The sequence below is a fragment of the Lagopus muta genome, chromosome Z (assembly GCF_023343835.1).
Source record: "Lagopus muta isolate bLagMut1 chromosome Z, bLagMut1 primary, whole genome shotgun sequence".
NCBI classification, from domain to species: Eukaryota; Metazoa; Chordata; class Aves; order Galliformes; family Phasianidae; genus Lagopus; species Lagopus muta.
The window spans coordinates 21,524,191-21,549,845 of record NC_064472.1 but is presented as its reverse complement, the minus strand read 5'-3'; the positions used below and the strand labels follow the sequence as shown (position 1 = coordinate 21,549,845).

At 35.9% G+C, this 25,655-nt stretch overlaps 2 protein-coding genes across 5 annotated transcripts; both read right to left on the bottom strand.

The window, feature by feature from the left end:
* Nucleotides 1-1,240: 1,240 nt before the first annotated feature.
* Nucleotides 1,241-25,499, bottom strand: TRAPPC13 (trafficking protein particle complex subunit 13). Of its 4 annotated transcripts, none has more exons than XM_048930678.1 (13): nucleotides 25,391-25,499; nucleotides 18,607-18,675; nucleotides 16,521-16,620; nucleotides 15,628-15,712; nucleotides 14,802-14,929; nucleotides 14,565-14,637; nucleotides 12,805-12,849; nucleotides 9,845-9,862; nucleotides 7,607-7,740; nucleotides 4,575-4,773; nucleotides 2,646-2,746; nucleotides 1,633-1,783; nucleotides 1,241-1,541 (listed from the first exon to the last, which is right to left on the bottom strand). In XM_048930678.1, exons 1-13 carry the CDS (start codon nucleotides 25,434-25,436, stop codon nucleotides 1,434-1,436), a joined length of 1,257 nt encoding a protein of 418 aa, XP_048786635.1. In that variant the 5' UTR covers nucleotides 25,437-25,499; the 3' UTR covers nucleotides 1,241-1,433. The 4 variants fall into 4 exon arrangements, with proteins under 4 accessions (XP_048786635.1, XP_048786638.1, XP_048786637.1 ...); XM_048930680.1 differs by having other exon boundaries at nucleotides 1,244-1,541; nucleotides 1,633-1,780; XM_048930681.1 differs by lacking the exon at nucleotides 9,845-9,862 and having other exon boundaries at nucleotides 1,242-1,541.
* On the bottom strand, nucleotides 19,156-25,505 carry SHLD3 (shieldin complex subunit 3). The gene is made up of 2 exons (XM_048930695.1): nucleotides 25,391-25,505; nucleotides 19,156-23,335 (listed from the first exon to the last, which is right to left on the bottom strand). The coding sequence occupies exon 2, from the start codon at nucleotides 23,198-23,200 to the stop codon at nucleotides 22,451-22,453; it is 750 nt and encodes a 249-aa protein (XP_048786652.1). The 5' UTR covers nucleotides 23,201-23,335; nucleotides 25,391-25,505; the 3' UTR covers nucleotides 19,156-22,450.
* Between the last annotated feature and the right edge of the window lie 150 nt (nucleotides 25,506-25,655).

The following is a 25,655-nucleotide window of genomic DNA, read 5'->3' as shown; positions in this document are numbered from 1 at the left end:
TCTAATGAGTATGAAGTAAACTCACTCATATGAAGACAGAATTAAGTCTGCAACTCATGAACAAATCTTCATACGCTGTTTGAGGGCTATTGATAGTCACTCTGACGAAATGCAGCTTGTCTGCTATTTCTGAACCTCTCCTACTTCTTATTACCACAAGGTCACATTTTCAATTTGTGTCAATTTAACTTGAAAACAGATTATAAATAAAGTTATGTACATTTTTTTTTTGTTTGGATAGTTGTGGCTTTACTGTTTTAGCTTATTGGTACCTCTGAAAATATTAAGTAGATAATTGGTTGGTAGGCATCTTATTAATGTGCAGAGTATATATATTTTAAAATTGCTCTAATTTAATTAACTGGTCATAAATTTATCCAATATCTTAAAATTGAAAGTTAAAATTGAAAGATTCCATGTATAGTGAAGTCTAAAGCATATGTTTTCAAAACTGTAGTTACTAAATGACAATATGGTTTGACGAACTATGAAAGAGAATCTTCACTATTGGATGCATAAACACCACTAATACAGAAGATGCTTGCTGATACTCCTAGTTTAAACGGCTAACTTGGCAACCTTAAAAAACGATTTCAATGGTATGTTCAAACACAGCTAGGGAAAAGTATATTTTAGTGCTTAGAGTCCTGAAGACCTTTGTGCCTGTGCTTTGCAGACCTTGATCTAGGATACAATTTTCTTCTCATTTTCTTAAAGTTTTAGTTAATGTAGACATTTTGACACTGCTTTCTAGCATGGGAAAAATAATTTACACTACCTCAGTTTAACAATCAAAAATACCTCAGTCTTTAGTTCCCTTGTAACAGAAGGATAACATTCCTATTCACAACATGCCCTGCAATCGCAGGGAAGCACAAAACAGTGAAATTTCTCCACCTGATGGATAATCTAGTCTAGTATCATCTCAACAGTGCTAGGTGCTCCCCTTCACCTCACGGCTAGACACGTGCCATGCAAGTATACTGCTACTCCAGACACCCAGAAGTATTTCTTTTGGGATTTGAATCCTGGAACTTGTCCATGGAAGGCTAAGCCCTTCACACTAAAACCAGAACCACAATTTAGTAACTTCAGAATGTTTAGGATAATTAAAACAAAAAAAATGCAGTGCACTGCTATTTTTAATAAGTAGATTCAAAGAAACTCCATGTCAATCCTTACCCTCACCCAACACATTTAATGAAATACAATTTGCTAGAGCTACGCTTTTTTCAAAGGCTTTATTTTCATTAAGATGCATATGCATCTTTTCAGGAGATTTTAAAACATTCAAAAAGATGCTGAGAGAAATTAAATAAGCAACTTGTGCTTACAGGTATATCGGGGTTTTTCTTCTCTTCACACAATATGATTGAACTGCAAAAACACAAGAAGTTGGTCCAAAAAACAAACAGCAGAAATAAAACTTTTCTTCAGCTTTCTTGTTTGACTTTCGAAGAAACAACACAGACTTGTGCAATATCATCATATTCATATGTTCTCTTCAAAAATGTGTCAGTAAGCCTTAAGCCAGAGACACTCTAGAAAGGAAAAAAAATTATAAGACCCGTTATAAGAATTACTAAACTCATAAAACAGGTATTTTATAACAAATCCATGCCACTGACTTACTTGCAATCCCTGCACTGAAGACAATAACGTAAGTGCAAGACGGAGAGAGGAACTTGGGTGTAATTTTCCAAGTTGTCTTCCTGAAACTCCACACCAGTGGATGGAATTAGTATTGCACATTTCTAAAACCAGATCCATAGTCCTTTCACTGCTAGAGGAAATTGAAAAAGGAAATAAACCTGTGGACTTTTTTTTTTTTAAGCATTCAATGACTGCAAATATTTAACAGCTAGATTATTATTTAGGTTGTTATTAATGAAACACAAAATTAATTTATATAAGACAGCAAATAAGATTTACTGTGATGTGCAATAATTTATTTAGACGCAGCCTTGGCTAATGTGACTGTTCTATCATGGATTTAGTTAACTGGAGAAGACAATAATGTTCACCTTTTCAGTGCGCAGTACCTGCAGACCAGGCATTTGCTTTAGTTCCTGGCTTCAAATTTTATTTAGAATTGCTTTACAAAAGTTTTGTGGGAGACAATAAAGGTCTACTGGAGAACACAGCGTAAATACAAATCAAGTCAAAACATGGATAAAGACCCACAGAAGACCACTTAAGAGAATGTTTAGGAGACACTCCAGGGGTGGTACTGAATTAGCAGTAAAATCAAACTTGATATAAATGGTATTTATTCTGATGAATTATGTGTAATTAAAAAAAAAAGCAAAACAAGTAAGCACTAGTTCTGTGTTAAGAAAAAGAATTAAGAATATGCAATTGAACTGTGAAATCTTATATGATACTGCAGCCAATTCTGCAGAATTCCACTGCTGATTTTTGACAGTCTCCTGATTAGAATAGTATCAACACATAGTAATGGAAGATATATTTAATTATTTAGAATCACTGGAATCCAAAAGATGTTTAAAGTAATGAACCATCAATTAGGTGGTATTCAAAGTAAAATGCATGCTTGAAATGTTTCAGGAGAAATGCCCTGAAAAATGTACTAGCCACAACTCAGCAACTCAGGAAGAAGAACAAGAGTCACATGACATCATTACCTGCAATTTGTTATTTTACATGTAATATCAAAAGGCTCTTCCAAATTCACGGTGTCTGGTATTGTCTCCAGAGAAAGCCTTACATCACCATAACCAGGAGCCTGGGGAAGTATAAGAATGCACATTCCTCAAATACTGGTTGGTAAAGTTGGAGTTTTTACTATTCACGTTTTCATTTACTACAACAGGTTTAGAACAACAGGATGTGAAGAGGATTGTCTCTTCTTGCCCAGTGTCCCACTATTATCACCTTTCTGATAGATTTAACAATTCATTAGACAGGATGATCTGCATCAAGTATAATGAATTAATTTACAGGGAACAATATGCACTTTATTATTTTTTCGGCCAGTTCACTCTGAGTTCCAATACTCATACACTGTTCCTGATTAACATTCATTTCTATGACCTCTCTATCAGATGGTTATCAGAGATGCTATGGGTAATATAGTTTTCCTGCATTAGTCCTTCAGTATTCTTCATCTTTAGAAGAAATACTGTTCCTAAGGAATAAGACAGTGCATTCTCTTGCTATTTCAGTCTTCCAAACATCTGCCAAAATAATTAGTTGCCACCAGATAGAATGGTGCATTAATACTTTTCTGTATTTTGTAAAGAGCCAAACACTTCTCATGATTTACTAACAAACCCACAATGAATACTCAACTTACTACAAACTCGGGTTGGCTGAAAATCTAATGCCTTTTATCTTTAAGTTCAATCTCCACAAATGATAAAACTACAAAAGAAAAATGAAGGAAATTTTATTCTGCCTAACAAGTTGCAGCTGAGACATACGTTCAAATTCTGCTGATGTGCTAAAAGCTACATCTACAGCTTAAAAGGTATTCCCAATGAGGCCCAGACAGTAAGTCAGTGACCTGACAGCTTGTGAACAGCTTTTAGTTATATATGGCTCATTACAGACTGAAGACAGATGACATTTTAAAACACTTATTAAATTGGGCATTAGAGTGAGCAGTGTCAAAACAGAGAATTTCAGATCAGTAGAGCAATGGAACTTTGGAAACCTGCAAGAAAAAAACATAATCTGTGAATTACAAGACCACTCCAAAACCAAGTGAAATTATTTTAAGCAGGAAACATCCAATAAATTGTTTCAAAAATGCATTCCTGATCTGGACCAAAGTAACGACATAAAGGAACAGTAAGGGTAAAATCTGGGGCTTGCAAGGGAAACAAATGCTCATTGGATTACTAAATGGATTAGGAGAAAAATGATGAAAGGTGAGTGGAATTTAGACACCAACTAACCTGACAGCACTTAGAAGATGAGACAATGAAAGTAATCACAACCTCAAAGTTCATGAACAACTTATAAATCGACCAGAAAAATAGCCTGAATCAAGACTGCAAATCTGAAACATACATAGTATTACATATGCTACACATAAAGATTGTAACTCATAGAAACTAATACGTCTGTATGAATTAGGGAGAAGAATTTTGTATGTTAACTGTTCAAGCAGGAGTTGTTTTTTCAGTGCTTTTCAGCTTCCTGCCAAATGGCAACCAAGAAGTTCATTTTGTTCTGATACATTTTGCTATCCTCTACTTGCTTCCAGCAATGTGTGCACAAGCCATTAAGTTAAATTGTTCAGCACAGTGACAAAGAAGAAAAAACATTTTATGTGCCAGAGAACAAACAATCAGGAAAATGAGATAAAAAAAACACAGTCATTCACATGATCAAAATGAAAACTCCAGTTTAGTGTTTTTTCCCCACACTTCATAGACCAAACATATGCTGAGTATATTAAATAACTTTCCCATATATATTTATATGAATTCAGATCGAGGTCCAGAAAGTAAGAAGCTTGAATTTTCTTTCAAGTTAAGTTATTATTCAGCTGTTCATTGAGTTGCCTTAAAATTGATACTAAATTAAAATGATGCTTAAAGACTCACCATTCTTTGAAGCTGGCTGGTTTGCAATCTTCCTCGCTCACCTAGATTTGTTTTCCATACGATATCTAGTTTACCAATCACAGTGACACCTTTTATTACTCCAGCTTTCTCTGCAAATTCCTGCTTTGGTTTCAGGCAGTATAAATACTGACGTGTGTCCATAGGTTGTAAATAAGTTCTTGATCCAAAAGTTGACTCACTAGAACAAAAAACATTATTCCTTCATTTTAAACAGTTATTTTTAGGAGGTCTTAATAAGAACTCAACCTTTCTTCCCCTCCTTCCCCATTTTTACTGTGCATGTGGCAATGTAGTCGATACTAGCACACATTTTTATATATTCACAATAGAAAACACTTCTCAAATGTATGCAGAACTGAAGGACCACGTTTAGACGTAAGAAAGTAGATTCAGCTGAGACAGAAAGAACTGAGATAGAAATCCACTTTGTTTATTATCTGGCATCTCAACATTCGGATAATTGTGCTGGTAATTTTCATAGAATCATAGAATCACAAGTTGGAAACGATCTATGAGATCATCCAGTCCAACCGTCTCCTCATCACCATTGCCACCACTAGCACTAACCCATATCACACAGCACGACGTCCAGATACCTCTTGAACACTGCCAGGGACGGCGACTCCACCACCTCCCTGGGCAGCCATTCCAGTGCCTGACCACTCTCTGTGAGAAAAAGTTCTTCCTTGTGTCTAATCTAAACATCCTCTGGTACAACTTGCGGCCATAAAGCTAATTTAATTCAAAAGCTAATTTAATCTCATTAGTCAAGAACTGTATACAGATTTAGCTTTGTTTAAAAAAAAAAAAAAATCAACTATAGCAATGCTCTATCTGCCTTAAACACATACACTAACTTACCCTTTCAATTCTGCACAGATATTCACAGATTAAAAGATACAGAGGTAAAACTATGCAAAACCAGCTGTATTCTTTCATGAGTTTTGGGTTTTTGGCTGTTTTTGTTGTTACTGTAGTTGTTGTTTCGGTGTTTTTTGTTTGTTTGTTTGTTTGTTTTTTTAACACCAGGAAACAGATACAAACACATGAATACAGAAACCGGGTAACTGATATAGGAAGAGGCAAACACTGGTACTGAAACAAATTTAAATCTCTGATTGCTTTGTTTTTCACATTAATTTGAATGAGAGCTAGGTGAGAGCAGAAAAAGCAATCGCTGTAATTCAGATTCCCTGTGCATAACTAGTACTTTGAAATAAACAATCCTTCACACCAATAAATCCAAGGAGCTTAGAACTTACTTGTGGAAAGAAATAAACCAGAAAATAAACTCTTAAGGACCATATATAGATAAAGACCTCCAAAGTACCTACCAAACCACTGTTTGTTTTTTGGAGGGAGAGATTTTACAACAACAGAAAACAGGTTGCTTGTAACAATCTGCAGAACTGAATACATTAATTCATGGGCTATTAAAATAGCAAATGAAAATTTTGCAAAAAAAGCCAACAGTTACTTAATGAAGCTATTAACAAAAAATTAAGCTTTGTACTTGAAACATGCTGAAACATTACTTAATGAACACAATAGGGAATCATCACATAACACGAAGGCAAGGGCAACAATAAAGAAGGATTAAATTCAGTTTTCAAGAGTTCTTACAACTACATTTTCCAATAACAGTTTAATCATCTTCTCAAGCATCAGAAAAAGGGAAGCAGGTACATACTGAGAACCAGGGTTCAGGACATGGGTAAAGCTTACATGTAAGTATGATACCCTTAAGAAAAACAATCCCTTCTACAGATCACAAATCTAACATCATCAACTTGTTCATATTTTAGAGTAAAGATTTCATGCTGAGAAGTAAAGAACTATATCAATATAACTAGTAAGAAATATAGAACTTATTCTGTCTATCAAAGTCCAGTTTATTTCAAACTAATTCCCAGAAGAAATTGCCATGCTTCCATTTCCTGTATTCACAATACTTTCTATTTTATCAAACACAGATCTTTTAAGTTTTTACCTCACAGACTCACAGCCCCCTCAGCAACTTAAGGAACCCTTTGTTTCGCCTCTCCAACATCTTCATTCATTAATCTTCTCTTTACCACTCTTGCTAGCTCTCTTAAGATTTTCTTAATTGCTACGATTCCAGACGGCAATGGTCACAAAGTGGAATTGGATCCATGAGTGCAGAACTGCCTTTCAGCCATGGTATTCACTAAGTCTCAATATGCAAAAAATCAATTCACACTAAGTCATTCCAAATATATAAACTGTTATTTGACTCCTTTCCAGGAAATTCCAGGCTCTCTCAGTTTTACAAGCTCATGATTGCAGTTTCAAGACACAAAACATTACACTGGATAAAAACACTTTGTATGAACAGCACTCCACTTTAGTGGCCAAATGCTTTGACAGACAAGGAGAAGAGAAAACAGAATTTTCACTTTAACTCCTACTACAGAGCACTCAAAGTACACCTCTTCCAAAAAACCTAAGCAACTGCAAACTGCAAGCAGCCAAATCTGACATCCACCCTACAAGCTTTTCTGCCCACAATAACTTCAGAGAACACAGTACACAGCTCTTCTGCTATTTGGTGTTTATTTCAGCATGACAAACACCTGTGGCCTAAGACTCTGTGACGGAATTCCACTGATTCACCTTAACTGCTGGTTGGATAAATTATAACTAGATAACTGAAAATGGATATGCATCTACTAGAAAGAAACGAGGATGGAAAGGTCCTGTATCTATGAACAGACAGGTCAGAACCATACGTGTGCTAGATCTTATGAAATATATACTGAAAAGTTTTCAATGCATTCATGTTATTATTTGAGGGTGAAAATAGGGATTTGTTTATAAGTTTTTAAAAATAACTTCTATAAAAAGAAAACTAACGAGCTGAATACATAATAGGAATTTGTTTTTTTTTAATTTTGCAAATAAGTGCACTCCTACAGTTAGAGGGAACTCAGTGATTATAATGCTTACAACTCATGAAATCATAATACAATGTTTCCTCAGTCTGAGCATACCTCTCCGGTGCTGAGTCAACTGTGTTCAGTTCTGCAACGTTGTACATGATGGATGGCTCTAAAGAAACCTTCTCCATAAACATTGGAGAGGTAGTGATATTCTGAATCTGAGCTTCCAGAAACACTTCGTCTGTCTAGGGAAAAATAAAGAACAAAATCACAAAAATGTAATTGCTAATATTAAAATAATATATAGTCCTATTGTTAAAAAAACAAACAAACAAAAAAGTCGTGTGTGTTTAGTTCATGCCTGCAAATCAAAGTAATTAATGCAAGAAAAACCTTAATCCCAGTTACCATTAATAGGAGCAACAGTGTTAGTGAACAGGTATCTTGCCAAACAATGGATGTGGGATAATTTTTGCATGTTCTAGCTACTGCTTATTTGTAACACTTCAGATTGCCACTTCCCAAGATTTTCAACTCGGTAACAACTGAAGTTATAATCCAAATTATTAAAAAAATATAGGGAATTCCAATGCACGTTAATGCCATGCCATGCCAGATTACTAGTGCTGTATAAAAACAATTAAAGGAAGTGTGCATGTTTTGCTTGAACTAAAGTATAACAGCTCACGTACATGCTCTGAGATTTTTATTCTGAAACATTTGTGTGTCAACTAAAAAGTAAAACAGCTTCCCCTTTCACTCAGCTTCATCATGCCAATGGTCACTAGCATTACCTACATCTAACAATTTAGTGGGTGCTCAACTTTCAAAGCCTCCTATAAGATCTATCTGTACTAATGAAGCTAATGCCTCAAGATGTTCTAGTGCAGAATGAAAGGTACAGACTGTTTTACTGAATATACTGGAAAAAAAAACAAACTCATGAAACCAGAGGGATTTTTGCCTCTGCTTCTCTGGAAATGCAGACCATTAAAATCATGTTGAAGCTCTAAACCTGATGGCAGAATATCCACTGAGGGCTCAGGCTATCAGACACATAAGTCCCTGAAGAAGTGCCAATTACAAAAAAAGAAAAAAAAAGAATATGTGCTGGGGGGGGAATATCAAATCTGCATTTACAAGACAGTTACCAGTAAACTGTGTAACAACTAGATTAAATGTATGATAAATCTAAAAGATGTATTTCATGTAGAAATGGATAAAAGCTTACTTTTTTTTTTAAATCAGTGTAAACAAGCTGGAGAAGCTCAATTTGTAAGTTACAGAATATGTTTGAATTGTTATTCTCAAAAGGAACTCTGTTAGAAGGAGAAATGCAGACTAGTAATGGAACAACTCATTGTGCCTTACAAACAAGTTATGCCTGTATCAGATAAATAGAGGAATGGAAATTGTGCAAGCTTAACAGGCTACCTTGCACTTCCAAGAGTTGGAAATACCCCCAAATTAAACATGGCTCTAGGCACTCATTACAACCACCACCTGACTGTTGCTTAAATTGACACTGTTTATATCCCATAAATCCATTGCTTAAAATCTCCATTAACCCAAGTTTTAGTTGTTTTAACGCAGCAACCATAGGCAGAAATTTTGGAAAAGCTAGTTTGAAAGGGAAAAGAAAAAGCAAGCAGCATAATGAAAAAGCAAGTTAGCTTTATGTTATCCCTAGATGTAATTGTATAAATATCAGTTGTTTTTTAAAAAATAAAATAAAAAACACCTTAAAGTAGTTCACCAGAACGCAGCTTGCCTTAGTACAACACACACCTTGAAGTGAAATCAGACTGCAGGAGTACCATACTAACTCATCAACTCTTACATGCAGTTGAAGTTGGAAAGCAAGGCTCCAGCTCAGGAAAGAAAGAACATCCAGCTGCTGCTCTCTCCTCAAACCCACTGTCTCCACTAACTGGATGGGAAAAGTTCTGTCACAGCTTACACAAGTAGTGCTGTTGTTAAATCTACACTCCCATGGTTCAAAACTAATAATGTTTTAAAGGAGATTAACTTTCACTTTTAAATAACAAATCCCCTTTTCCAGTTAACAAGAAGGCTTCCATCTCACCAAATTTTTGTGATATGTCCTACAGAATAGCACGCATGAGAATTTGAAATTACCAACTTTCAGTTTCAACAATGGGTATTAAAGAAAGAGCTAACCATTTAAAAGATTAGCTGTACGTATGCAGGACAGATGGCAAAACATCAGTTCATGATATGCAGAACAAACATTGCTTTTCCATTATGTTTTGAAGTGTCAACAACAAGCACAGAGACAGACAGACAATTAAAAAAGCATACAGATTTATTAAAAAAAATAAAAATTACCACAGAACTGAGGTCACTCTAATGGGAAAATAAAAAAGAACACATTAGAGAAATTAGGGTTAAATGTTAAAGAAAAAGGAGGCTAACTTTCAAACAAAATGCATTTCTGCATTTTTTTGTACCATCTAAACACAAGAGCATTAGTAAGACAGAAATGTAAATTAAAATGGATGCAAACAAAGATGACAAGTACATTTCTATTAAGTGGTAGCTAGTATTGTTACATGATTTACTAGCTTTGCTTCAGATTTTACTAACTGCTGCAGAACCAATACAAAACGGAGCCTAAGGCATACAAGCCACATGTAAGGCATGATAGAATAAATTAATTATATTCAAAAAAAGCAGTTTTGGAGCAATTTTAAAATATGCTTTTAATTTAAATCCATGCAATGAGTTGAGTATGAAATGGAAAAACAGTCCTTGTCATTTCACAGATAATTTGAAGTATCCATATATTTAAAGTCTCAAAAGTAAAAAGCAGGTTTTAAAATGTTCTAGCCAAGACACAATACTACAGCTTGCAACAAAATCTGGTGTAATTTAAATGGGAAAAAATATCTTTTGGGAGGGGTAATCTTCATTAAAACAAAACAAAAAAAATACTTCAAGTGAAAACTTTATTTTCATAAGCATCTGTATGTTTGCCTCCCTGAGAATGTTTGCAGGAACAGAATCTTTTTCAGATCCTTTCTGAGGCACAAAAAGTCAGCGAGAGACTTTCTAAACACTGAGTCAGGTAATTCAATCACAGGATTGCAGCAGACTAAGGTGATAGGACATGCATTTTATACACGAATTTCAGTGACCATCATGATTTGGGTGTTACTGCAACATGAGCAACATGCAAGAAGATTAAGTTCAGTGTTATCCCTTGTCCTAGAGAGATGAAATAAAACTAGAAATTGTAATTCATAATTATAGTGATAAATCTTTCAAATTGTATCTCATCAGTAACATTAACAGTTCAACTGGTTACTTAACTTTTAAATACCTCTAGTTAATCAGCAATTACACATATCTTCCTCTACTCCCAAGGAGAAGTCTGCCTTAAAATTCAGAATGTAGGCACTGATGCTTCTGATAGCAATGTAGTGCCACAAACAGCATTTATCCAATTTCTTCTTTCCTTCTTTTTTTATTTATCTATCTTTCACTGTTACATCACATAGCAGAACTTAACGTCCTTTCAGAAGTGAAATTAAAATCAGTTTGCTGGATAAATGAAAATCCTTCAGTTAATATTATCCACAGTTTTTTTTTTTTTTTAAAAAGAAGTTTTAATCAATCATATGAATACTGAAGTAATGAAGTCATATGAATACCCAGAAAGAAATAACAAAAGGCAACAAAGCAACCTTTTCAAACCTTCATGGATTAAAAAAAGCAAAAAAAAACCGCGAAAACCCAGCAGCTTACCAAATCAAAACAAACAAAAACCAAAAACCACCATCAGCTCAGACACCTCAACTTCTCAGAAATTTTTATTTTCAATGAGGAATTGGTGGCTAGGTGAGGGATGGCCATATTTCATTCTATACTTTATCAATGCCATTCAGACAAAAAAAAAAAAAGAAAAAAGAGAAGAGTATTCATGACATGTCATAAGTCTGCCTAAAATTAAGAATTCTTTCAGCACAGAACAAAATTTACATATAAAGTAGAGAGACAATAAGGTTTAAGACATTTGTCCCTCTTCACCCCACAATGTATTTTCTACCTGAAACAATGTGATTCATGTAGAAAATCAACATTTATCTTATTTATGTAATTCTGAAGATATTCCCCATTACTGGAATCTATGCTAGATCTATGAAGCACTCAAGCACTCAGCTAGTAGTACATACACTTATTCATATACCTTTCATTTCTTTGTACTAGGATATTTAAATTCTTTGAACTGTACTTCCCCTAAATAAATCACATGCTATATTAAATGGATTATAATCTACGTGCTGGTCATATACAACAGAGAAAATCTTGGGGAATCTCCTGTGCAACTCTGAACACGGTTGATGTTTGCACCCAAGATCCTTATCTTTAGACTAAAAATCATGATGTCATTTTTCCTGCTTTCTCTGTTGATTTTTATCAGAAATACATCTTTTGCAACCGTATAGCCATAATCTCACGTGATAAAACCATATATAAATATAATTGAGATAAACAATTAAGACAATAGATTTTGAGACACTCTGCTTTTCTACTGCAAATTCCTAGCATGTATCTGCTCCATTAAGAACAAACAGGATAGTAAAATGTTTTCTACTTAACACAAGTTATTATCAGATTGTCACATTTGTCTTTTTTTCTTCCATTTATTCTTCACTGCAAAGAGTTTTCCGCAATTTCACTCATTTTTTATACAATACATATATCTACAAGGAAAGTCTACAATTGAAAAGAATAATCTATGTAATTTGTAGGAGTTTCCACTATCAATGCTACCTTCAACTAGAATTCTACCAGTAAAGAGCCACAAAGAGATACTTAGGTATACATCCAAGTAAATATTTGCAATTACAAGGTTTTAAAGTGCCATGTATAACTGACACAAAACCTGAAAATGAAGTTAGTTAACAGAGGGGTTATATTTACATTGGAGAAAAATTTGTTTTTCCCATTGCGGTAAACTATTATCTATTTTTCATACAATTAATCTCCCCTTACTGTAAGTAGTCTATCAACCTAAAAATACAATCTGTAAATGCAATTGAGTTCACAGGACAGCAGAAAACATGAAAAATTTTCAGCAATTACATCAAATTCTTTACATGCTTGCTTTACATATGCCATTTCTTTTCATTCCATCATGAATCCATCTATGTTTAATTTACATTACATAAACTCATCAGCAAATAAATATGATCATTAAGATCTTTGAATTTAATCTAACTACCTAAAATGAAGTAATAAACACTAAACCAAAACAAACCTAAATACAAATAACTCACATTTACCTCTGCATTGTAGAATTTGGTTTTCACATCTAATGGTTTGAGTACCTGAGTGAAATGGAAAAAAGACAGGTTGACTATTGGTTTCTCAGACATCATTAGTACAAACTGTTTATAGCGGTAAATCTTCACCAAAGATTTGATGCTGATGGTATTCTTGGATTTTTTTCCTTTTTTTTTTTTTTACCATAAGCAGAACAGGTGCATAAAGAAACATGCAATAGAATAATCTAAAAACTCAAAATTTGCTATATGCTAGTTGCTAGTTATTTACCAGCCCAGCTGCTTTCTTACTGCCCGAGTAGTCTTCTCATATTGGTAACAAATACTCTGCAACATCCTCTTATGAAATGGGACAAATATGATGTAGTGAGCAGATTTTGTCTCTAAAATAACATTACATCCACCTTGCATCCTGTAGTGATCTCCACTTGCTCTCAAGAGGGGAACAAGAATAATCTAAAAGGCCCTTGAGCATTTAGCACCAAACAAATGTTGCTGAGGACCTCTCTAAAAATAAATGAAAGAACTACACATGTGATTTTCTTAAGCAATGAACCATTACTAGCCATGACTTCCTTCTTGAAAATACAACTGTTAACACTACTAAGATGGAAAAAAAAGAATAGACACCAGATATTTTAAATCTCATAAATTAACAGTGAAAAATTTGATGACAAAAGGAGGGAACAAAGCGATGGTTTTTAAATGTTGCACATAAAATCAGTGTCTTCAACTCCAAGCAGTTAATACTTACAAAATGGAAATACACTGATAAATCTGAAAGAAATAACGTATTATACTTACAAGGAAACAAGTTTAAAATGCCTTGCTGGGAACATTTGTTCTCCTGCACATATGGAAGGCCCACAGATACTAATAGCACACACTGATATTCTTTGTCTGTACCAGATGGCAATTTAGCCTTCTAAAGACCAAAATAATATTGTCTGCAGTAATCAGATTGAGTACAGGGCTGTAAGTGTACAATAAGATCATGTGCAATCTGGAGAAGACATAGATGATAAGCCACAGGTCTGACTCATGTACTGTCAGAACCTATATAAGAATAGCCAAAAACATATTAAGTAAAACACGCCACCCAATACTTCTTGGTTATCCCACAATCATCCAAGTCTTAATATATTTCACAGTAAATCAATACCCATTAAATACACAGTTAAAATACACTTTCCAACCAAAATCAATCCAGATGATAGTGATTTCCTGCTTTCATCAGTTATTCTAATCAAGTTTGGTACCTGTGTGGTGGAATGAAGACTTTCAACTTTATCAATTAATTATGACATTAGTAAAATATAGCACATTTAGAACTCTTTTCTTAGCTTCCTTTAAAAAAAAAAACCCCTCTATTCCAGTTTTAAAAGGTTAAGAACACTAAGAGAAAAATCAGATTTTTATAACTTAAACTCACAAGTTAGATATGTCAAAGTCAGACTGAACAACACTTAATATGTTTTTAAAAAATCATAAAAATGGCTGCTATAAAGAGATTGGAAATTGATTTTTCTTTACCAATCAATGAAAAAAATAGTATCTGTAACTTCTGAAAACCTTAGCTGCGCTGTAATTTTATAAACCATCAGTTCACCCAGTTTGAAGTGACAGCTTCTATCCATTTGATTTCAAGTGTCAAATATATAACAGCATGTAAAAATACTTCTGAAGCATAAACTGTTTTAACATTACTTTTTCAGATTGATTCACTTTGTACAAATAGAGTAGAATACGGTGTACCGTACCTGAAATTTGAAGAACTTTCTGAAGTACATCTTCTCTCCTGTTTGCGTAGTATAACTTACTGCACAAACTAAGCTAAAGGACATATTTAGAAAACAATAATTAAATTTTGTACTGTATTAATGAAGGAATAGAATATCAGGCACATGCTGCAGTTTCACAGTTTATTATACCTCTACAATGTTAAAAATAAATCGAAAACAGATAAAAACACCAAGTTCGAAGATTTAAAACCTTACATGTGCGTTCCTATTTCCTTCACTTCATGATGAATCACATCATCAATACAGCAGTCAGGTTTAAGTTCTGCCACTGCAGCAGTAGAAGCTGACAGGTTCAAGCGCTGAGAACTTGTCTGAAGATCAGCCTAAGAACAGAAAAACAAAGCATCAGGTAACTCCACAGCTGCTTAAGGTAAAATATGGAAAAATAACTTAGGCTGAGAAGTATCTGAGGGTTTTATCCTGCACATTTTTATACATAAAGCACAACTGTGTTCATTGCGAGATAAGTTGCTTCCATGTATTTTAGAAATTATCTTTGACAAATCCAATCCTTCAATATGTAGCTTATAAAATTCCCATTTACTCTTGAGTTCCATAAACTTCTAAAATTTTTGTTCTCATGCAATTCTCTGTTCAACAAGAAATGCAAAATATGATGCACCAGGAAATAACTCATTCAAAACATAAGGAAAACACAAGTAAATATATGCTATAAAGAGACTAGCTTTGACTACATAACTGAAAATAACAACTGCAAATAAAGAACACATGGTTTTTTTGGCTTTGGAAGTTTTGCCACTAATTCTCCAGAGAAGCTTTACAGATTATCCACTTTTTAATACAATTTCATTTTGTTTTTTAATTCTAATATTAAAATATTTCTTATCCTCACTTCCATTTTCATTTGTTTTTGTTTCCATTTGCAAGGAATATTTTCTGGATCAAAAAAGAAATGACAAACAGTCTGTGTATAAAACATGCTAAATGCACTAATATTGCAAGAAAACGATCAAGATCTTTTGTTTGTTTTTAACAAACCGAGTATATAGATTTCACATACCTTCACCAGTATGTCCTTGACAACTTGATTACTATCATTATGTACACTAATGTAACTGGAAAATGTTTCTCCCAGAAATATATTTCTGCATTTAAAAAATATACATATATGTTTAGCAACAACAACAACACACAAAAAAAACCAACAATTCACAAAATTCCATTTTTAATATATATATTTTTTAAGCTGATCATTAGCCTCGCCAACTTTGATTACTATCTCCAGTTCTTAAAATGCTAGAAAGATGTAGCTTGTGAAAGTTCTATGAGTGGCTCACAAACTCATACTAAGTCCAGTATGAAGAAATACAGTGCTGAAACTACACTGCAACAGTCATCAGGCTCACTGGGGGAAGTCCATTTGCTGTGGTTAATTTTTATATTTACTAGTATCCAGAAGGAAACAGAACTATTTATAGGATTCAAATTTAAGTATAGCTAGGGAGGCTGCCAAATCAAACCTTAGAATATGTTGGCAATTTCACACCCATATTTCTCAACGTCATCCTACTAAGAGCAAATTTCAAAAAAAGAAATAAGAAAATCAAAAGTTTTACAAGATAAAAATACAAAGACAATACTACATACAAAATAATAGACAACACTACAACACACAGAAGTCACTGCAATAAAATCTATCAGCATAAGCTGTGGTTTATAGCAGCATTTTACATCAGGACTTTACCAAAATTTCTTTCAACTTACTGTTCCTGATACATTCAATCAGGCTATATACAACATTAAGTAATATACATTTATATATTACATCACATTCAAAATTGAGTCACAGAATGGTTTTAAAATAATTGAATATTTTATTGCATAGAAAGGCAAGTAAGAAATGTTAAACGAATCCTAGAACTTAATATACTTAATATACTTAATGTACATTACCCAAAATTTTGAGGCAGAGTCAGCATTTCTCCTAGCATCAAAGCTTCTGCTCCTTTTACAGTAGAAGGATCATCTTTCATGAGCTGGTGAAATAGATTACCTGTAGAACATCAAATTGCATACATCTTAGTACTAGCCAAGTCAAAGGTTCCGTCTGCATTTAGGATATGACACTTCTTTTTTCCTTCTCAATTTATACTAAATATACTTGTTTTACAACCAACTTACTTAGGGACAAAACACATGTATATATGCTTGTTTATAAGTTAAGGCTTTTACAATTACACTGAACAGCACAATCTCAAAGGCATTCTCAAATTATAATTAAATCTTAAGGGATATTCTGTCTAAATAGAGCACGCCACGTAATGAAGGGGAATATGTGGAGCTTGCTGGGGGTCCATCCCCGTGGGGATCCACAGTTAGCCTAACTTCCATGAGGCCATGGGCTTCCCAGGCCTAAACGGCAAAAGCAAGGTCTGCTTAGTTACCGTGTTTGTTGCTTCTGCTGTGCTAAGGTGGTGGTCACGGGTGGGGATCTTTTACAATAGGGAACTGAACGCTTTGATCAAGAAGAAACACTGGACGTAGAAACAAGATGTAAGATTAGATATGGTTGCTTAGGGAGGCCTTGAAACTGTTGAGACTTGTATCCAAGATATATGTAATCATATATATATATGTGTGTGTGTGTGTGTGTGCGTGCTGCTGTGTTGGGTGAATATAGTAGATGTAGTAGAAGAAGAAGAATAAAGGACTTTCCTATGACAGAGGCCTCTGGTTGCTGAACTGCGACAACGTAACAATTGATTAGCCCCATTTACCTTCTCTCCAGACTGCCTTGCTTTCTACACAGGTCTCTTTTCTTGGATCTTTCCCTTTTTCTTATACATCTAAGTTGCAACTACTACTGAGGGGTAATCCAGGAATTTGTAATACTTCATCTCCATACACCAAGCATACGATCACATGATTCTGCTGTGATTCAGTTTCCATTGCAATATGTTGTATAATATATATCAGTGAATATTAAGATGTTATTACGAAATAAACAAGAGAGTTCAGCAAAGCAGATTACGATAACAAAAAGAGAATAGATAGAAAGCTAACCCGTATCCTGGGCTCACTTACAAAACTCCAGCACAGTGAATCTCCAGAAGAGATCCTTTCCCCCTGGTAGCCAGCTTTTAAATAGGTCTAGGAGAGGTGCAGCCAGGCTCCACCCCTTCCGGCAGCACAGGTGAATTGTTTTCACCTATGCTCCTGTGGCTGACTCATGGCTCGCTTCAGGTGATCAATCAGAGGTTCAGTTCCCATACATATTTATTATCATTAGTGCAGCATTTTCTCCAGATAAAGAAAATATTAACAACAACCTTTTGTTTTCTACAATTAGATATTTTTCTCTGTTAGAGATTCTTTCCCAATTAAAATAACTGCATGATCCTTACCTCACAGTAACAACTATACAGACAGCATCTTAAGTGCTCAGATTTCAAGTTTGTATGTTCACAATATAATCACTAAGTTTTCAAAGCTCTAGGTGAAGAGTTGTATAGTGCATCTTGGTATTTTCCTATACCTAATACCAAACAAAACATAGCAGCATTTCAGATTACTTTCTACAGAAGCTCAGAAGAATTCTTTTCACATATAAATCTTAGATGCACTGCTTAAACCTAGCAATAGGTGTTTACTGTAAGGGAACTGCTAAATCATGGCCTGAACCACTGTCTGATTACCTGAGACAAGCAGTGAGTCAGCCCAAGGAGCACAAGTGAAGGCAATCAGCTGTGTGACTGGAAGGCATGGAGCCTGGTTGCACCTCTCCTAGACCCTGTTTAAGGGCTGACTGCTACTGAGGAAGGATCTTTTCCTGGAGATCCCTCCTTTTGGAGTTTTATACTTTGAGCCTAGGGTGAGCATTCCATTTATTTTTGATTGGCTCTTTCTACCACAATAATCTTTTTAACTATAAACTTGTAAAATACCATCCCAACCACACCACTCTTCTAACTGTACATTTGTTAACCGTACATTTGTTAACTGTACAGTGCACAATGATCAGTTAGTAGATAAAACATACCTGGCAAATCTCTTTCTTCACAAGTCACTGGAATATTAGTGAACAAGGTAGGCTTTGTTAACCTCATCACTGCAAAAGCAGAAAATAAACCACAGGTCAATTGACAACTTTATTTGTTTGTTTTAAGCACAGTTCTGTCATGCACTCCATTAAAAAAAGAACTAATGAAAACAAAACACTATCAAATCTCAGCTCAAACGATGTCAAGATCTTTTTAGCCCACCTGGTCATTTTCAACAAAATGAATTCCCTGCTACTCTAATCCAAGCATACGGGTGGTGAAAATGGTTCCTCTTGCTTTCTCTGACACAATAATGTCTACCATTTTTTATCTTAAATTTGAATATATCTTTTCTGTTAAAATGTTGTACTATGTTTTTTGTGGATACAAGGAGTGTACCAGCTTCATTCTGTGTGACCATTCTAAGTCTGCTTAAATGTCTGTTCTGTGACTCTAGATATCACAGAATTGAACACAATGACTTATTTGGATTTTAGCAGCCATAAATATCAGGACACAACACAATTTATATCCTAATCTCCACAATATACATATGATATACATAGAATTAAGGAGCCAAGATTGAAGTAAGGAGCCAAGATTGTCAATACAACAGCAAAAGGGCCAAAAAACTCAAGGATCTTCTTATAAGATCTTTCATCGATACCAATAAAATCAAAATCATCAAGATCTTCTGATTAAAAAAACAAAACTCTACTTCAAGAAGGTTGTGCTTTCAATGGCATTTCTTCTATGAAGATAGAAACAGAGAGCTGAGGTTGATGAGAGTCGAGCTCTTCTCTCCTGGAGAGGAGAAGACTCCAAGAAGAACTGACTGAAGTCCTCTCGTACCCAAAGGGGAGCTACAAGAAAACTGAAGAGGAACTCCATGAGGGAACGCAGTGATAAACTGTGCAATGGTTTCAAACTAAAAAAAGGCAGATTCAGATTAGGTATTCTGAGCAAGTTCTTTAATCAGAGGATGGTGAGGCGTTGGCACAGACTGCTTATCTCTGGAGGTGTTCAGTGTAGGCTGAATGGGCTCCTGGGCAGCTTGGTCTGGTGGGAGGTTTTCCTATTCAAGGCGGGGGAATGGAACTAGGTGATATTTAAGATTCCTTCCAATCCAAACCATTCTGCGATTCTCTAACTTCACGTAACTCAGAATACTCAAGGTCACATGATTTTCATTTGCACTATATATTCAAGATTCTTGAAATTTCCTCCCTACTAATACAAATCAGTGCCCCCACCTTGCCTATTGCTTCATATGAATGCATCAACATAAAACTTAAGTTTAGCATTTGCAATCTCAAATTTTGATCTGAATATGTAAAGTGCACTGATTCCTTTTTCTTCTACCAAACATAAAACTTAAAATTTTATAAAAAATCATGATATTTCTTTTGAATACAAGATGTTAAACAACAACCTTGCACTGAAACATGTACTGCAATTTCACATTTATTGTACTACTTACAGACCATCTCAGCATTCACTATTTCCAACTGTATAAAAATATTCAACTCCTTTCATATAGTAGTGGGATGGTTCACATTAACTTATACTATCATACAGTAAACCTATACAAGCTAGTATTTACACGAACAAATCTTAGTTTTCAAATGTAAAACAACAACAACTTCAAATCATTCTCTTTTGTGTGTTTAAAGACTAAAAATATGACCTCTGAAGGCTTTGTACCATGCGGTAAACAAAAAGCCTCAAAATACACAAAACAGAGTAAGTAGAGAAGCGGATTCTACATAGGAACTGAAAAAGGTACTGAATCACATGTGCGTATGAACAAAGCAGTTCTAGATAGCTCAAAGTAGAATTTTTTTTACTTCACTTCTACATTGGTCCTACCCGAAACAAATAGCTTTATAGAAAAACTAAATGCTGCATTCATTTACTACTGTTTAGTTCTCCAGCTGTGGTGTAATCAAGCACAGTATCATTGGTCATAAGCCAGCTAAGAGAAAGCAGCAGAAACCTGACAACTACAACCGAATAGTGGCACTGATCTCTGTTCCAAATTTTGGCAGATTGTAGAGTATCAAGTTGGAAAGGATCTACAAAAGTCACAGGGTCCAGCCCCCAGCTCCACACAGGGACATCCAAAATTCAAACCCTGCCTCTGAGCGCTGGCCAGATGGTCCTTGAGCGGGACTGCTGCTATGACCACTATCCTGAGCAGCCTGCTTAACTGCCCACTGCCCTCTGGTGCACACTCTGTCCCCAGCCGCCAGCTGCCCTCCCCTGGCACAGCTCCATGCCGTTCCCTCAGGCCTTGTTGCTGTCACACAGAGCAGAGCTCAGCGCTGCCCTCCGCTACCTGTGAGGAGCTGCAGCCGCCATCAGGCCTCCCCTCCGCTCTTCTGCTCTGCACTGAGCACACTCAGGGGCGTCAGACACTCCTCATACCCCTTGCCCTCCAGTCCCTTTACCATATTCATAGTCCTCCATGGACACTCTCCAATAGGTTTAAGTCCTCCATATATTGTGGCGCGAAAACCACACCCAGATCTGGAGGTGAGGCTGCACAGTGCGGAACAGAAAGGACAACCCCTCCCTCACCCACAGGCAGTGCTGAGCCTACTGCACACCAGGACATGGATGCCACTCTTGGCTGTCAGTGCAAACTGCTGCCTCATGGTTTAACTCGCCATCAGCCACAACGCACAACCCCTTTCTATGGGGGCTGCTCATCCACAATTCTGTATGCTCCAGGCACAGAAACTGGCACTTGCTCATTACAACTCAGGCACTTGGTGAGTGCCCAGCACTCTCATTTGTCATGATCTCTTTGCAAAGCCTTTCTACCACCAAGGAATGTTTTCTTAGTTAAGTCTTAAGTTTATTTAAAGAATATAGTGGGGTTGTATTATAGACAATTACCTAATTGTCTTCAAATCTACAATAAGCTTATATAACTAGAACCGACTACTTATCATGGAAGAGTTACAGCTCAAGTTTAAAATAAAGATAACAGTAATAAAATTAAAAAATGTACACCATGGAGTGAAGTCAAAATGCACAAATCAAGATATGTAGATTATTGTATTTAATGAGACTACTGAAGTATTCTGTTCTTGTAGTATTACAGATTACCTCTTGCTTTTTTCCTCAGATTCTAACACTTAATAAAACATTCTGCATCTTACTACATTGTATCTCTAAAAATTCTGGCAGTACAAAGTAACTTCATTACTATTATCTTTAAGATCAGAAAAGTACTTTCACTGATGTAAATTGGCTACATAAGCTCTACTACTAATAGTAACAACTAGTTATCTGTCATATCAGTTTTGCTAAGCAGTAATATTAAATCCCACAAATACACCAAATAATAATACAGAACATTCAGCTTTCAGCCAAAGTTTAAAAATGCATGTCAATGTTCAATATCCTTTGTTTTAAACTACAAAGAGGTATGCAATGTCCACAATAAACTATTATTATTCAAACATTATCATATGAAGAAAAACAAGCAAAACTCCAAAGGGAATATCCTGGAGAAATTAAGTGCAGAAGTATTATTTTTTCCTTTAGACAAAGGACGAGAGAAAAAACACAGAATACTGTACTAAATCAAACAAATGCATGTTGCAGGTGAATGCGAGAGGCAAATGTATTAATCTTCATTGACCCATTCACGATTTTCCCAACAAAATAAACTTAAATACACTACTACAACTTGAAAACTGTAGTAAAGTAACAGTTATTTTCTCTTAATTAATTCATCAGCTGTTCTGAAGTTTGTGTATTTTAAGCTGCTTAAAAACTAAGCTAACTAGAAACTACTTCAGACAACAATATTGTTACAAAACTATGTTACAATCACAAACTAAATATAATTCCAAATTTATGTACAAGCAAATTCATTTTATCAGTAAGGCTCAGCTTTTCCCTAAGAATATTTCTAATATATTCACAGTACAGTATATCACAGAAAATCCATATCTGTCCCAAAGATCTTTGGATAGTAGCATTGCAAGACGGCAATTCATTCTGCTTGATCAGTCTATTTAATTTTATCCAGATGTCCTCCAAGTTCTGGTTATTACAATTAGACTGCTCAATTGTCCACTTTGCTCTATAAAATGCATGCAATTTAAGTCTTTCCAAATTGTTTTGAAGTTCTTGAGATAGAGGAAGAATCTTTTCTTTAAGCTTAGGGCTACAGAGAGAGACACTCCAAGACCTTTTCAATTTCTGTTTCTCATTAGATGGTGGTTCTCCTTGATTTTCCAAGTTAATTTGCCTGTGGCCATTTTGTGTGTGGGTTAAAGTCTGCCCGTGATTCATATCAGACCGAAATTCAAGGAGATTTTTTGTGCAGTCATAGCTAGGAGATTCTACAATACATTCTGAAGGTGTAGTAAGTTGTTTCAATTCTTCTGCTTCTTCAGAAGAAATAACAGGTGGTTGCTTTTTGGGTTTGAGCGGAAGTCTGTACAAATCATTTGGAAACCAGGGTGTGAATCTTGGTAACTGACGAATGGGAAGCTCCTTCACTGCCGCTTCTGCAAATTTGTGCAGTTCTGTCAGATCTCTCTGATGTGGTCGATAATGTAAGACCACTTCCATGCTTGTGCAGTAGCAATCCAGTTATTCTTAGTTACAAGAATAGTCTCTTGATGAGGATTCATAAGTCTAGATTGAAACATCTTATTTACAAGAATTTCCTTGCCCCATGCTGCAAAGATCAGTGGGAAACGGGACCTGAAGCAGAAGCATTATGAAAAAATAAGACACTTCCAAATTAAGAAAAACATTGCTAGGATATTCTGTAAAAAAAAGCAACAAGTGGTAAAAACAAGCCAGACATGTACATTAACTTTTCTATTTACTCAAGCTGACTACAGCAACTGTGTTCCATCACCACCAGCAAATTTCAGTACACTGAACATTACCCACAAGAACGCAGTTTAATAGATGCTGTCCTTCCTCAAGGATGTTCTTTTCACTGGAACCTTTTCATGCTTGCCATCTACCTACCACTTGTTACATTTTTGTGATCAGTAGGGTAAGGATAACTGAGAAGACCTCAAATGTTAATTCTTACGTATTAAGGCAAGCATAATTCTCTTTTTCCAAAGATTCTGTACTCACATGACTTCATGAACTCTAAGTGTACTATCAAAGCATGAAGTAAAATAATTCTTAAAAATATCATCTTTAATAAGACACATCACCACCACTGTCTATTTCAGCAAAGCCACCAATCAAATATTTATTTTTGAAGTATTTTCCCCCAAAATTTTAACAGACTAAGCCAAGGCATATAAATTAATTACAGAATATACTGTGTATTTCAGAAACCTTCCTGAAATAGCACTGACAGATGTTGCAGTTTTTAAAGTTGACACTAAAAGGTAAGTCTAAACAGTCTAAGGTCTGCTTTTTTTCCCAGTTTATATAATGTTCATAGGCATTCAACTTCCAAGGAATACATGCAGCCATTCTTTCAGAAGTAGTAAGTCCTTACAGATTTTATACTCTAAAAATATCGGTAACTTCTTTCTTTCATTTAAAGACCAAATTAAAGTAGGGAAAAAAAAAAACAAACAACAAACAACAACCTACAAACAGGACTATGAGACATAACACAAAACACATATAACATGCACTCTCACTCAAGCTTCCCCTCTCTGCTTATCAAGTTTGCAATCATTTCAGGTTCTCCATCAGACATCAGCAATATACAGTAATGTTGGAGTCACTAAAATTTCAAATTGCTTAATCATGTCACTGTCAATATTTTGTGCATAGGCACTATATCAAATTCAATACAAGCACAAGGATCCTACTGATTTATCGCAAAAACAGACTGACATGCCATACAACTTGCTCCTTTGTATAAATTACTAACAAAATGTTCTGATAATGGCAGCTGGCAGTATTCCATGTTCTTACGTTTTGGCTTAGCTGTTGTCTGTGCACATGTATGAAAAAGTGGTTGCTGATCTCTGAATTATGGTTAATACATTTTACTATGAGATGCTGAAAACTCTCTCAAAAAACACTGTGAAGCAATTAAACAAACAGAAAATGGAGTCTAACATCATCTATGCACCTGCACTGCTTTACACAACTGAGCCATCTCACTCACTTAAAATACACATGTAATTAAGGTTTTAACTGTTCCCTATTCCACCTCAATAGCAATGCTTATTTCCAACAAGCACTGTTCAAGAAAAAGAAGGCGGATACTTCTGCTGACTGCAATAAGAGGCAGCTAGATTCAGGTTTTTCACTGCTTCAGCTCCTAACCTCATGGTACCCAAGTGCCTGTTGGCACAACCAGCTTTTTTTATAGAAACCTATCGATTATTTTTGTTTCTATCAGCTCTAGCTCTGTAAGAACTACTAGTTTTTTTTCTCTCAATACCCGTGTTTCCTGAATCAAAAATGCAAGCCAACGGCTGTTCACCAAGGGAAAAAGCCATTAAAGGAAAAAAAAAATCAGGGGATTACAAAGAAAATCTTAAATCAAATTAAAAAAAAAAAAAAAAAAAGTTAGAACTGCTGAAGCCTGTCTGCAAACCGCAAATACAGCGCAGAGCCCGGAGCGCCCCGCCAGGGCCGGCGCGCAGCCCCGTCCTCCGCCCGCCCGCCCGCTCCCCGCAGCGAGACGCGGTCACGCGGCGCGCCCCGTCCTTCCGCAGTCCTCCCCTGACCCGGGGGAAAGCAGCTCGGCCCTCAGCACTTCCCACGCTCAGGGACCGGCCGGGTGAGAGCGGCCGCTGAGGGCCCGGCCAGGCAAGGCGCCCGTACCTTTCAGGGCCAGCAGGTGCTCCTGCTTGGGCTGGTTAATGTCCATGGTGCAGCCGCGAGCCCCGAGCGCCCCAACCAGGGTAGAAGTGCGCACGCACGGCGCAGCAGAGCGGGCACCTCCGAACCCGGAAGCAGCTGTCCAGGACACACCCCACCCAGCACCGCCACGGCGCCACCAACTGCTCAGCTCCTCCTCGCAGGAAGGCGGGCCCCGCGGGCGCCCAGCAGGCGATGTGTGCTGTGACGGATAGCCCTCAAGAGCTTC

Coding starts and splice junctions, on each gene's coding strand:
- SHLD3 (XM_048930695.1), bottom strand. CDS start 23,200: ATGGAAGTGGTCTTACATTATCGACCACATCAGAGAGATCTGACAGAA.
- TRAPPC13 (XM_048930678.1), bottom strand. CDS start 25,436: ATGGACATTAACCAGCCCAAGCAGGAGCACCTGCTGGCCCTGAAAG. Junction 15,713..16,520: donor ACTCTGCCTCAAAATTTTGG/GTAATGTACATT, acceptor TTTTAAATGCAG/AAATATATTTCTGGGAGAAA. Junction 4,774..7,606: donor GTTGACTCAGCACCGGAGAG/GTATGCTCAGAC, acceptor TTTTTGTTCTAG/TGAGTCAACTTTTGGATCAA.